We start from the raw sequence: 12,703 nt of genomic DNA on the forward strand, positions 1-12,703 counted from the left end.
CAAAAATCTAAGTTAGTCATTTTTATTATTAAAAAGCCATGCTAGTCATTTTCTTTTTCAAATTATTTTTTCGCTTCAGTTTTGGCATAAGTTTCCTATATTATATGATTTGAGGCTATCAATATGTTATTGATCTAAGTAAAACTGGACTTAGATATGTTAAACATGGTCTCAAATTTTAAGTCTTGAATGAAAATTAAAAAAAAAAAGTGTTTGAGAGGGGGGAGATCCATTAACTAAGTTCTTTTGTGGAGAATAATTATTGATAAAGCTAATCATACTTTATACCCACAACATGGTTAAAAAAATGATTTGAGGGTAGATATTGAATCCAAATTTAATATAATATAAATAATTGGTTTGTTCCAAAAGTCTTAAATATTTTATTCACTAAAGTTTTGACATATAAGTTTCGGATATAATATGGTTTGAGGCTAGATTGGATGTAAGATTTGATTTTTTCCAAACATCTTCACGTGTTTTAATAAATTCGGATTAGACGCAAACAAAGATCATTATGATGGCGGCGTTGAAGTTGAAACAATAATGATAAAAAGAAAAACAGAAGTGAATATTATGAATCTGAAAACAGAAATGGTCTTGAAATGGGGCTGTGTTCGTTACTTTGAACTCTTCCCAATTATTGTTGTACAATAGGTTCAATTATATACTATTAATTAATCATTATTAGAACGCTTCCATACGTGAAAGTTTCTACCTTAATTTGATAACTAAAAATGTCCCATCATTTTAATATAATCTAATTTGGTCTACACGAAATACTGCTATTTGTTTCCTTCGCGTGCATTCTAACTTGTTTTTATATAAGCAACATGCAGTGGCTAGTGGCTACGAAGTCAATACCTTGTAAATAAATGCCAACATTTCATCAAATTGTACGTACGTACTTAGTTAAATACCACTTGCAGCCACCAAAGCGTGGAAATATTCCCCCTGAATTCAAGCTGGTATATATTTTCTTCACCCTTTTTTTATTCAGTTATTGTCTTCACAATTAATTAGCCTTTTGCTAGTGGTCAATATGCATGTTAACCTAAAATAGAAGATAAAGTTGAACCTCGTCAAGAGAAGTGTTCAACCGCAAACAACTTCAACGTGCTACTACTTATTTTAATTTTCAGTATAAAACACGCGTTTTAATTATTAATTATTTTCCAAAGCAAAACTTCATGCACGAGTCATATCCATCCCTCTTGCAAAATGAACCTATAAATACATTCCCTTGAGCTCAAGTTCTCTCCACCTCTTCCTTAATTACTAGTCAACAAAACATATATACAACATAGTTCTCTTCCTAGTCTTTTCCTTAAATTACAACAACTTTTCAATACTCAGTCTACTTAATCATATAGCAATAATAACAGCTATGGATAATACTCCAAGATTGATTCAAACGGTTTCAAGCTTGGTTCTGATTCTAAGCATTTCATCATTGGCCTCGGCATCTCTGAAAGTGGGTTTCTACAGCTCAACGTGTCCCTCTGCCGAGGCAATAGTTAAAAGCACGGTAGAAAAAGCAATATCTGCCAACCCAGGCATAGCTGCTGGTCTCATCAGAATGCATTTCCATGATTGCTTTGTCAGGGTAAGTTAGCAAGGGTATGTTTAGATAAACTTTTCCAGAAACACTTTTTAAAAAAAAAAATTAAAATGAGTTTCTTTATAAGCTAAAAAATGCATAAGCTAATTCGTAGAACCTTTCTTATACTGAAAAACTCATTTCGACTTGTTCTTCTTAAAAGTACTTCTGGACGAGCTTCTCCAAACAGATCGACCTTCAAAGTTTCCTATATAAATGCATGTTTAATAAAAAGATTTGAATTTCTGGTTCTAAAATTGTTATGTCTTACAGGGTTGCGATGGTTCTGTGCTACTGGCATCTACACCGGGTAATCCAATATCTGAAAGAGACAATTTCGTGAACAACCCAAGCTTGCGCGGCTTCGAGGTGATTGAGGATGCCAAGAACCAAATAGAGGCTGCATGCCCTGAAACGGTATCATGTGCAGACATATTGGCATTCGCAGCACGAGACAGTGTTTCCAAAGTGGGTGGCATAAGCTACGACGTTCCATCGGGACGAAGAGATGGGCGTGTCTCGATCGGCGATGAAGTGCTAGACAATCTTCCTAGACCATCCTTGAGCGCTGATGATCTTATTAGTAACTTTGAGCGAAAGGGTTTGTCAGCAGATGAAATGGTGACACTCTCAGGAGCGCATTCAATCGGTGTGTCCCATTGTGGTGCCTTCTCGAATCGCTTATACTCTTTCAGTGACACAGTCACACAAGATCCCTCATTGGACTCTTCATATGCTGAAACGTTGAAAACACAGTGTCCCCCACCACCACCCACCTCAGACCCAACAGTGTCTCTTGAACCATCCACGCCAATTCGTTTGGACAGTAAATACTATGAGGGATTGATCAACCACCGCGGCTTGTTGACTTCGGATCAGACATTGTACACGAGCCAATCCACAAGGGGAATGGTTCAAAGCAATGCTAACAATGGTGCCAGTTGGGCTGACAAGTTTGCCCTAGCAATGCTTCGCATGGGTTCTATAGAAGTGCTTACTGGCTCCGATGGTGAGATCAGGAAGCAGTGCAGCTTTGTTAATTAATTTAAGGGAAAATTGAAATAGTTTGCGATTGTTCTACTGTTTTGAATTTGATTCATACCTTCCATTCATGAGGATGGCCAATTCAAGTGTATATCCCTCTAGTGTTGTTATTTATGTGCCTTGCCTCTTCCTTTTAATACTTGTTTGTTTTCCTAAATAAATAATTTCTTTCCCTTGCATTTGAACTATGTTTAGATGGTTCCATTCTTGGCTAAATCTAATAAAATTTAACTAGTTCTTTTGTTGGCTCAATGGTTTATGTATCAATTCCTCTCGCTACTTGTACTTTTTTGCTCTGTTAAATAGTTTAAATTTTTTTCTTTTATCAGCCAAAAAAGATTATTATTATTATACTATTGGGTACAAGGGATATATCCACACCCTTTTCTACCCATACATATAAAGAGTTTTGATTGAATTATCTTCATGTTTACGTAGATGGGTTAGGCTACGCCTTATATTCTAAGTAATAAAACTCATTTGCTTTTCAAAATAAAAATTGAATTATATCTTTAATCCATTAATACAAGGTTAACTGAATTTTTAATTTGAATGTTTGTTATTATTATAGTATTCAATTTTCATTGTCCCATCGTGAGAATTTTCTCCTACTACAGTGTCTAGGAATGTGTGTAAAGAATCTTAATTCGGATAAGGTATAATTCATTATAAAGAGGAAGAATTAAGTTACTAATTTTAGGGCGTGTGTGTAAAGAATCTTAATATGCTTGGGTAACCGTTTGCTACAAACGGAGGTCAACAAAAGTATCTAGACCGTTGAAATTGTCTTGAAATTTGTGTGACAATAAATTGAACAGACAATTCTAAACAAGCACTAAGTTATATAAAGAGTAATTTTAAAACAATTGTTTCTTGTTCTTATCTTCATTTTCTCTTAACTACAACATTACTTCAAAGTTCAAATGCCATAGAGTATAAACTGATTTGAAAATAAAAATATAGCACTCTTCTATTATAACAAAGACCATAAAAATAAAAAATGGTGTCTAAAAAATTAAATAATCACCACATGTGAATACCTTTTTTTTGCTGACCATGATAAAGAACCATGATATGAGCTTCAACTTTAACGTGCAAAACCACGTCTATGATCAGAAATCATAGACAATAATGGGCATGATTTAAATTTGGGAGGGAAAAGAGGCAGAAATAAAGAAAATTAAAAGAAAGTGATCGAAGCCATGAGTGTTGACACAGGATCTGAATATATTCTTAGTAAAAATCAAGAGGTCTTTACTTGCGTATCCTCCTTTTGCTTGTTTTGGTCCTGACTCAGACTCACACATTACACAACAGACTTCAATTTGATCAGGCTCAGCTCATTACTTTTTCATTCACTCACAAACAGGACACAACAAAGCCATACACTCACTCACACACACTTCCTAAATTACATTTTCGCAGAGAAAGAACTTCCATTGTGAATGAGACTCACCCTCTCAGTAAAATGAGGCTTTGTATTATATTTAGCAAAAAGATACAAAAAGTTGCACATGGTGTACCGTACACTTTCTATGTTGGATGAACTATATCAAAGATAATGGGGGCAATTCACGCCCACATGAAAAGGATATTTCAGTACCTTAGAAAAAACTTCAATATACCAACTCCACTCCTAAAAATATCCTTTTCACCTCGACATTCAAGCTTCAATATAAGCTCCGTTTGGCTTTTTAATTTCCAAGGCAGCTGTTTTAATTTTACCTTAAACATTCTATGCGTATTATATTATCTCTATTTTATTTATTTTCCAAAAAGTTGAGTGAGGTTTAATTGGATATGTTTTATGCGCAGAGAAGGTTGGAAAGTCAATTTGCACTATTCGTGTGTTCTTCACTGTTAACATTGGTATATATGGCTTGCATGTATATCTAGTGTGTGTGCGTTTGCTGTATGTCATGTTTGTAATTTTCATTGTTTACAATTGGTGGGGAGTTGGATCTGAAGGCATTTTCTTTATATATGAAGATTGAAAAAGGTAGTGGTTGGTTCGAGAAAACTGGATTTCAACAATTACTGATCTGTTGTTGAATCAGAAGAGAAAATGCTGTTTACAGTTTGAGGATGTAGTGTCTATTTTCACGAGGGTTTCAAATAGCTAGGTTGTCTATATGGAGCAAAATTATTATTGTGAACATTACAGATTCATTTCAGTAATTACCTCTCTACCCTTATTCTTTTTGTCTTTATTTAAAATTCCGAAAGGAGTAGCTAGGACATTAGCCAGATTACAATTGTTTTTTTGTTAAATTGTGAGGAGGGGGAGGGAAAAAATATCACTGGTTAGTTGGGGGAAAATTTGTTCACCAAAAAAGCATAGAGATTAGGGGTAAAAAATATTTCTTTGTTTAATAGTGCACTGCTTGCTAAATGGAGGTGAAACATGTTTCATCATAGAGGAGAGTTATGGGAGTGGGTGCTTAATTCAAAATATTTGAGTTGACAAGGGATTAGGGAGGGAGTGGTGAGATCACACGAATCCTTATTTGCAAGGTTGTTTTTAAAACTTATTTGCAAGGTTGTTCCTCAATTTGGATTCTTTTTAAAACTTATTTTTAAGGTTGTTCCTCAATTTGGAACAGAGAGGGGATGTGGTTGGAAATATGGGGAGTTGGGTGCAAGGAAGATGGAATTGAGAGTTTAGATAGAGAAGATAATTGTTTGAGTGGAAAAGAAGCTTGGTGGAAGAGTTTTATCACGTAATGAAAAATGCATCCATTGGAGACTTTGGAGATGACTATTGGTTGTGGTTGAAGGATTCTTCAACTATGCTCAGTGTCAAATCCGATTATTCAGTCTTGTACAATTCAAGTTTTGGTTCTCATGAAATTGATATTCAAATGCTGGTGAAAAATTAAAATTTCAAAAAAGGTATATTTTACGTTATGGCATGTATTTTATGATCGGTTACCTACCAAGGTAAAGAGCACTATTGGAGCAACTCTCATGGAATCCAAGGCAATAAATCTAAATACTGGTTGCCTGTTGGGTGGTGCTCAACAGTCTGGAGCATTTGGCAGCAGAGAAACGGTAAATCTGATGCAAAAAGTTTTCAGGTAAACCAATGTATAATTGGAAGTTCTAAAAGTATTAAGATGATTTGGGACATAAAATTAATTATTCCATTTGATGATAGAATGTATTACACTTTATATAGATACAGTTAGTTGGCTAATTACTAACTCAATTGACCAAAAAAAGTTGAATTGGAATTCTTTTACTTATGAATCTCTCTTGTGCAGTTTTTAATCTTTTTTAAAGTTGTTTTATTTTCAATTTTAATTTAAAGGAAAATTGAGTCAAATATAATAACCAAAAAACACTTAATGAAACTATTTTTAAATAAATAACACAAAAAAATAGAGGTTATATGTATTAAGTTAATTAGAAAAATTATATTTTTAAGAAAAGAAAAGTAAAAACATTAAGCTAAACACATGAATTTAATAAATATACAGAGAGGGAGAAAAAGAATATTGTTATTATTATTATACTATTATTTGGTAAAATTTTGAGAACTTTGTAACTTATTTTTTATTCATTTATTTAATTTGACTTACATTTTGTTCACTTAATGTCAGTGTGTCTTGAATCAAATGTAACGTTGGCATCTAAAACAGTATTATTTTGATATGGTTATCAAAGTATTATAAGATCTTAAGTATCGATCTTATGCTCAGTGTAATAATAATTAAGAGGCTTACACATGTTTTCCCCTCTCAAATTGCAGCTTATTCCAAATGCTTTTGTGAAGTGGCAACCGATACAAGGGCATGAAAGGATGTTAAAAAAAACTGATGAAGTGCCTTGAACTGTGAAGATTCTTACTGAATTGGATTTTCAGTTGGCTTGAACCGAACTAAATTGTTTTTAGGTTCTTTAATAGCAATTCTTCAGATATTAGTGTGGCGTTTGCTTCCAATAATTGTCCTATTCTTACTTCTAAATTACTAAAAATCAATAGCGTTGCGTATCGTCCTTTTACTTCTTTTTGGTCCTGACCAACACAGTGTACGTACGCAACAGACTGCACTTTGTTGTTTTATTGACCTCATGCACACTTTTGCAGATAAACAAAATTTACTTTTTCATATGTTTTGTTGTGTTGTGTTGTGTTTCACCGGAGGTGCTAGCTAGTGGAAAAGGAAGAGAGACGGTGACCGGGGACCCGATAGCCCAGGCCAGCCATAAAATTTTGATTGTTTTTCAAGGTTGATGGAATTAATGCTTTGCATTTGCTTGACAGGTACAAGAGCTATTTAATACTTCAAAAAATATTTAAATAATTTTATTACTTTTGAGACAGAGATGAAATAGGTACATTAATTTAGACCAATTTGAAAATTAAATAACACCCCATCTGTTAGAGTTTAGAAGTAAACAAATACCAAACAAGAGATCAATCTTGCATGCTAAATGAATCATAATTAGCTATGAGATTTTGTTATGGGAGTATATATATATATATATATATATATATAGCTCACGGAAGAAGAGCTGCATGAAGAAACAAAGAGAAAGAAAGTGAAGGCATATATATATTATAGAGAGCGAACATACAGTTAAGTTCCTGCCATGTTTTCGATGCTTAGAACCCAGAAAGAAAGCTCAGGTACAGTTCCGAAATCACATTTTCGCAGAGAAAAAGACTTCCAAAGCGAGCTGGTATTATATAACAAGTTCCTGTTCGGTGGCTTTTCTATGTGAAAATGTGACTCGGAAGTGTAACCCATCTTGATCTTCCACCAACACCCAAGTGAATCATATAATTCATAGCATTCAAAGAAAATGAAAAATTAATAACTAGAGACACGTTTTTGCACACTCACCTAGTCATTTAATGAATTCGCATATATATAGAGGTTTCAAGATTCAAACGGGACAAAGGAGGATAACTTTATTAAGTGATTCGCGTATCCCCACAGTACACAACACACCGCATGCATGCACTTTGTTGTTTTATTCACTCACTCACTACTATCACACAACAGACACAAGTATAGTACTCAAAGGGCATATATATAGTTTTAGTAAAGTACTCAATACATGCATATGGTTCCCTAGACATATTCCAAAATAATGTTGGTATTGTATAAAAAGTGAAATTTAAACAGAGCAATTGTTTTATGTTGTAATACATGTTTGAATTTTACTGGGGAGAAAGTGGTTGGGCTATGCTGAGATATTAATGGCGGACTCAAAGCATGCATGCATATGGCTAGCTCTTGTATGAAAGTAGAAAGACTTGTTACAAACAACAAAGGTCGTGGAAAGGAACACCTCATCCTGAAAAGAAAACACTGCACGTCTACTTTTTTTTTTTAATACTACTATTCATTAAATATGCTTTTCATTTTTGTATTTTTATTTTTACTTTTATATAATTTGTTTATGGACTGAAATTTATCTAACTAGTATTTTAACAATGGATAACTTTCATATATATTTTATTAATACTCTTAAGAAACCTTAAAATCGAATATAACAAGTTGTGTATTTTAAAATTTAAATAAAAACATCGACCTTTTAATTTATTAATTATTTGCTTATTGTAATTTAAAATAAAATAAAAATGTCATGTGAATACTAATAGATAAGAAGAAAATTAAATTTTTGTATTGATAAGCACTTTCTAATTCATCAATGCATTATTTTATTACAATTTTAAGTTTTCCAAATTAAACTAAAATAAAAAAACATTTCTTTTATATATAAATTAGAATAATTATATTGAATTTCTTATTTTAATTTAAAATAAAATAAAAATGTCATGTGAATATTATTAGATAAGAAGAAATTTAAATTTTTGTATAGACAAAAATTTTCTTATTTATCAATGCATTATATTATAATTTTCAAATTTTAAAATCAACTAAGAATAATTATATTGAATAAGAACATTTTTAAGAGTTGTTCTAGTTTTAATTTTCAATCACTTTTTACCTATCATAACGTATGAACTCGTTGTTTTCTTGTTTATATCTTTATCATTAGGTGTCGAGAAACATTTTTGAAAGAAAAAGAAAGTGAAGCTATGTATTAATAATACAAAGAATGGAGACTGAAGAGGTTGAGGAATATCATGCTTTGGATGCCTACCCTTTTCTTAGTAGAGATCAAGAGCTCTTTACTTGCGTATCATCCATTTGCTTGTTTTGGTTCTGACTAACACATGCACAACTGACCACACTTTGTTGTTTTATTCACCAAACCACTTCTTCACTCACAACTCTCACAAACGGACACAACATAAGAGACAAGGAGATGTTGGACTCTACACTCTTCAACACAATAGAAACCCATCTCCTCCCATGCATCACACTACACACTACCACACGCCATCTCAGAACACATAAAGATCCTATGCACGTCTGAAATCACATTTTGGCAGATAAACCTATTTCACTCCTTTGTCATATTGTTTTACAATCCCTCTCTTCATCAGACATTTATAACACTTACAAGGAGATACTTCGAGTTGTCACAGCTTAATGCACATGAGAGAAAAGTGTTATACAAAGATGGGTCATAATATATGAGGAATACTCATGGTGATGGAGTAACTCCTGGTTCTTGAAGGAACACGACGTAAAGATGGAATAATTGACTGGCGGCAGTAGAAGGAAACTGTTCAGGGTATGTGTCTATGATTGTATTATATGCGTATAAGAGACTTCGGCTTGAATGATTTTGCATTTACTTAACTTTTTGCTTAATTATTTGGATTTTACATCTTCTTAATTACTGTTATTAAGTTTTGTATGGGATTTGTTGGTCCTATATTTAGATGCATTTGCTTCCATGCATATTCAGTTCCTGTAGACGGTCTTTAAAGCAATGCTTCCATATTCGGTTCCTATACATGATTTTTATCAATCTATCGAACTTTATTGAGTTGAGTACTTTTCCTTACAAAACTCTTCAATATAATATCATTTGTTTATCAAAGAAATGAGATTATTGTTTTATGTTCAGTACGTGTTGTTCAAGTTTTCTATTACTTCAAATAAATTCTGTAAGTATAAAAAGAAAAAATCATTATTTTCAACATATTCAACAAGTTCAAGGTGGAAGATATTTGTAATTTCATTCTTGTAATTTTACATTTTGGTCCTATTGTCTATTTTCTCATCATGTGTTTGACCTTTAGTTCACATCCCCACCTTTCTTGTTTTTGTTGTAGGTTCTCTTCAGCTACTACTTCCTTAAATTCATTCAATCATTCATTCAAGAGCAGTATAAGAAGTCAGTTAACCTCTTGCTCAAACTCTCCAATGTGTGGAGACCTAAAAATGAAAAAGTGGATCAACTTAGATGGTAGAAAATCTTCACTAATGTAATTGAAGCAATTCAAAGTTGCAAATCTCTTTGTTAATGTTTATTCAATAGATACAGTGATAGAATCATAATATATTTATGTTTTGAAAATATGGGACACACTGCCTCCAGAGAATATCTCAAACTTCGTGAAAGGTCTTGGTAGTATATTTGGGAGGTAGACTGATGAATTTATAAGTTTCTGCAATGAGAAATTGCTCAAGATTTTAGCATTGAGGCTAACTAGCTAGAAGATTTTCTTATTGTTTCCCTGTAATTTAATTGTAAGACTCTTAGCACACTTTTCCTTTTAAAAAAACATGCAATTAAATAGACTATGACGTGAATACACATAAACAGAGAGACAATTGAATATATTAGCAAAATAACAGTTACCTATGCCAAAGAGTAACTACCAGGTGCGTGTATGGTTTTAAAGGGCTCTCCCTATTAAAGGACGTGTGCATATGTAAGAAAATAACACTCACATTTATGTACTTTCGGTTTTATGTATCACCTAAAGCCTTTTGGATTGCACCTTAAATCTGCCAGAGTTGCAAAATCACAAAAAATAAAATTAAAGAAAAAGTTATTTCCTTACAATCAATAGCAACCATCACTATCATTAAATCATCCAAACTCATTAGAAAGTTAAATTTATAAGATAAAACTGGCAAGGCACCACAGACTGCTCCAAGCCTAGTTTCTCTCTGAAATAAGGATGATAATGCCCTTGCCAAAATGCAGAACTTACTAAAAGCCCTGATAATTTGTACCTTATAGAGATGTTTCTTCCCTGCTTTACCACTATGTGGGGAAGTGAAGTATTCTCCTCACTCAAGCTTTCCTATAATGTCAAATAAAAACGGAAACAAAAAAATCAATTTAAAATTTGTTCTACACTAATCATATACTTCAGATTTGAGCAAGGTTTATAAAAAAGAATCAATCCACATACACTAATGATATAGTTTGACACTTTGACCCAACAAAAAGCACTGATGGCTTCGTTGATGGCTACCTGAGATTTTAGATCAGTTTCAAACCCCATGACGTACAGCTTGAATACAATGGTTTTAGTTGCTGCTGATATCAATTTCTTCAATGATGAGTCCAATTATACATGAAAATAAAAGAAAACCGCAATTCCTTTCTCTGTAGCATGTCCTCCTAATGCTTCATCTGAAACCAGCATAAAAAAATTTAAATAGTGGGAAAGATAATCAGTAAATGGAACATTTATTGATTAAACCAAAGCTTATATATATTCATAAAAAAATATACAACTAACTGTTTTAAGGCTAACCAATCTAGCGAATTAGTCTGCATCTAGGCAAGCTTGAACGTTTTTCCCAAGATATCGTGTGTTGTCTCCCACATCACCATGCATAAAGTCTTAACAATATTTTAGCATAAAACTTTTCATAAATTTAGTATCCTAATTCAACCATCAAATGCGTTAGAGTAAGCGAATAATGATATTTTCCCTCCACCTTTTTCCATTTTCATATGGGAAAAGTTGGAGCTTTTGGACACCTTAGGATTGACATCATTAGAATCTTCAATATTAATTTGCTTTTTCAACTTATATTTTGTAAACTTCAAGGCACTCTTGCTCCAAATCTAGTAGGGGTGTTCAAAAAAACTGATTCGGATTGAACCAGATTGTAATTGAACCTAAACTGAATTAATTTTTTTCCCAAATTAGTTCAAGAAAAAATGAGTACACTATTTTATAAAACCAATTTGATTAATCGAATTGTTTCTACAAAACCAGTTCGATTAGGTTAACTGAATTGGTTTTTATTTAAATATTTTTTATTTGAAAAAAATAATTCAAAAACTAGTTCGAAAATCAGTTCAAAATTGGTTCGACTCTTAGAACTAATTTAAAACTGATTAAAAACTAGTTCAATTAAGAATCAGTTTTTTAAAATTAGTTCGGTATTAAACCAGTTTCTAAATCAGTTTGTCTATTATGATATAAAATCGAACCGGTTAAAACAGTTCAAAATCAGTTCAGGTTTTTACCGAACTAGTTTTTGCACACCCCTAAAATCTAGTAGAAGCTTCTCCCTTTCGAACTTATCTTCTCCAACTTCATCCCATATTAATTATCTAAATTCATTTAAGACAAAAGAAATAAATAAGCCTCTAGCTTGCCTGCATTTCCCGTAACAGGGTTCCATGTGAAGTCCAAAGAAGCGTTGCTTGATTGAAATTACAGAAAGAAATTCAAACATTTTGATCTAATATATTTATCTTCATTATACTATTAATTGTTACCCAGTGATTCTCTGTTGCGATCATGAAGACCCTGTGTTGAAGTAAAGAATCTCTGTATTCTTCTCTTGTTGCTAGAAGTTTGATTGGGTATGTTGTAAGGTATTTTTCTCCATTTTCAGTTTACCTTGAATAAAAATAATAGATGATGAAATGACATGGCTAATTTGATTTAGTGTTTTAATTTCCATGTTTTAGCTGAAAGAGAAATATGGGTTAAGAATGTGAATGTAGCCTGAGAAAATAGATTATGGATTTCAAAACATGAGTGGTTCTATGGTTGTCTAAAATGAAAAGTAACTTGTTTTTATATTAATAAAAAAATATTTGGCAAGACAGCATGAACATTTCATTGAAGTGCTTAAAGACCTTCACCTATGTTTTCGGTATTATTGGTGAAGCTCACTTTTTCTGACAATAGTTCTAACATCTAAGGGC

General features: G+C 32.5%; 1 protein-coding gene and 1 non-coding gene across 2 annotated transcripts; one reads left to right on the forward strand and one right to left on the reverse strand.

Annotated features, from left to right (window-relative positions):
• The first annotated feature begins 1,258 nt into the window (after window positions 1-1,258).
• LOC100792351 (peroxidase 5) lies at window positions 1,259-2,832 on the forward strand. Its single transcript, XM_003555721.5, has 2 exons — window positions 1,259-1,606; window positions 1,874-2,832. Exons 1-2 carry the CDS (start codon window positions 1,388-1,390, stop codon window positions 2,642-2,644), a joined length of 990 nt encoding a protein of 329 aa, XP_003555769.1. The 5' UTR covers window positions 1,259-1,387; the 3' UTR covers window positions 2,645-2,832.
• Window positions 2,833-7,259: 4,427 nt separating this feature from the next.
• On the reverse strand, window positions 7,260-7,409 carry MIR4392B (microRNA MIR4392b). Its single transcript, NR_161661.1, has one exon. It is a non-coding gene; the product is annotated as a microRNA MIR4392b (primary transcript).
• Window positions 7,410-12,703: the final 5,294 nt, after the last annotated feature.

This window comes from Glycine max, chromosome 20 (genome assembly GCF_000004515.6).
Source record: "Glycine max cultivar Williams 82 chromosome 20, Glycine_max_v4.0, whole genome shotgun sequence".
Classification (NCBI taxonomy): Eukaryota; Viridiplantae; Streptophyta; class Magnoliopsida; order Fabales; family Fabaceae; genus Glycine; species Glycine max.

Bases quoted from the DNA above. Each gene is read 5' to 3' on its own strand.
- LOC100792351 (XM_003555721.5), top strand. From the start codon at position 1,388: ATGGATAATACTCCAAGATTGATTCAAACGGTTTCAAGCTTGGTTCTG. The intron at 1,607-1,873 runs GTAAGTTAGCAA...TATGTCTTACAG, and splicing joins TCCATGATTGCTTTGTCAGG to GGTTGCGATGGTTCTGTGCT.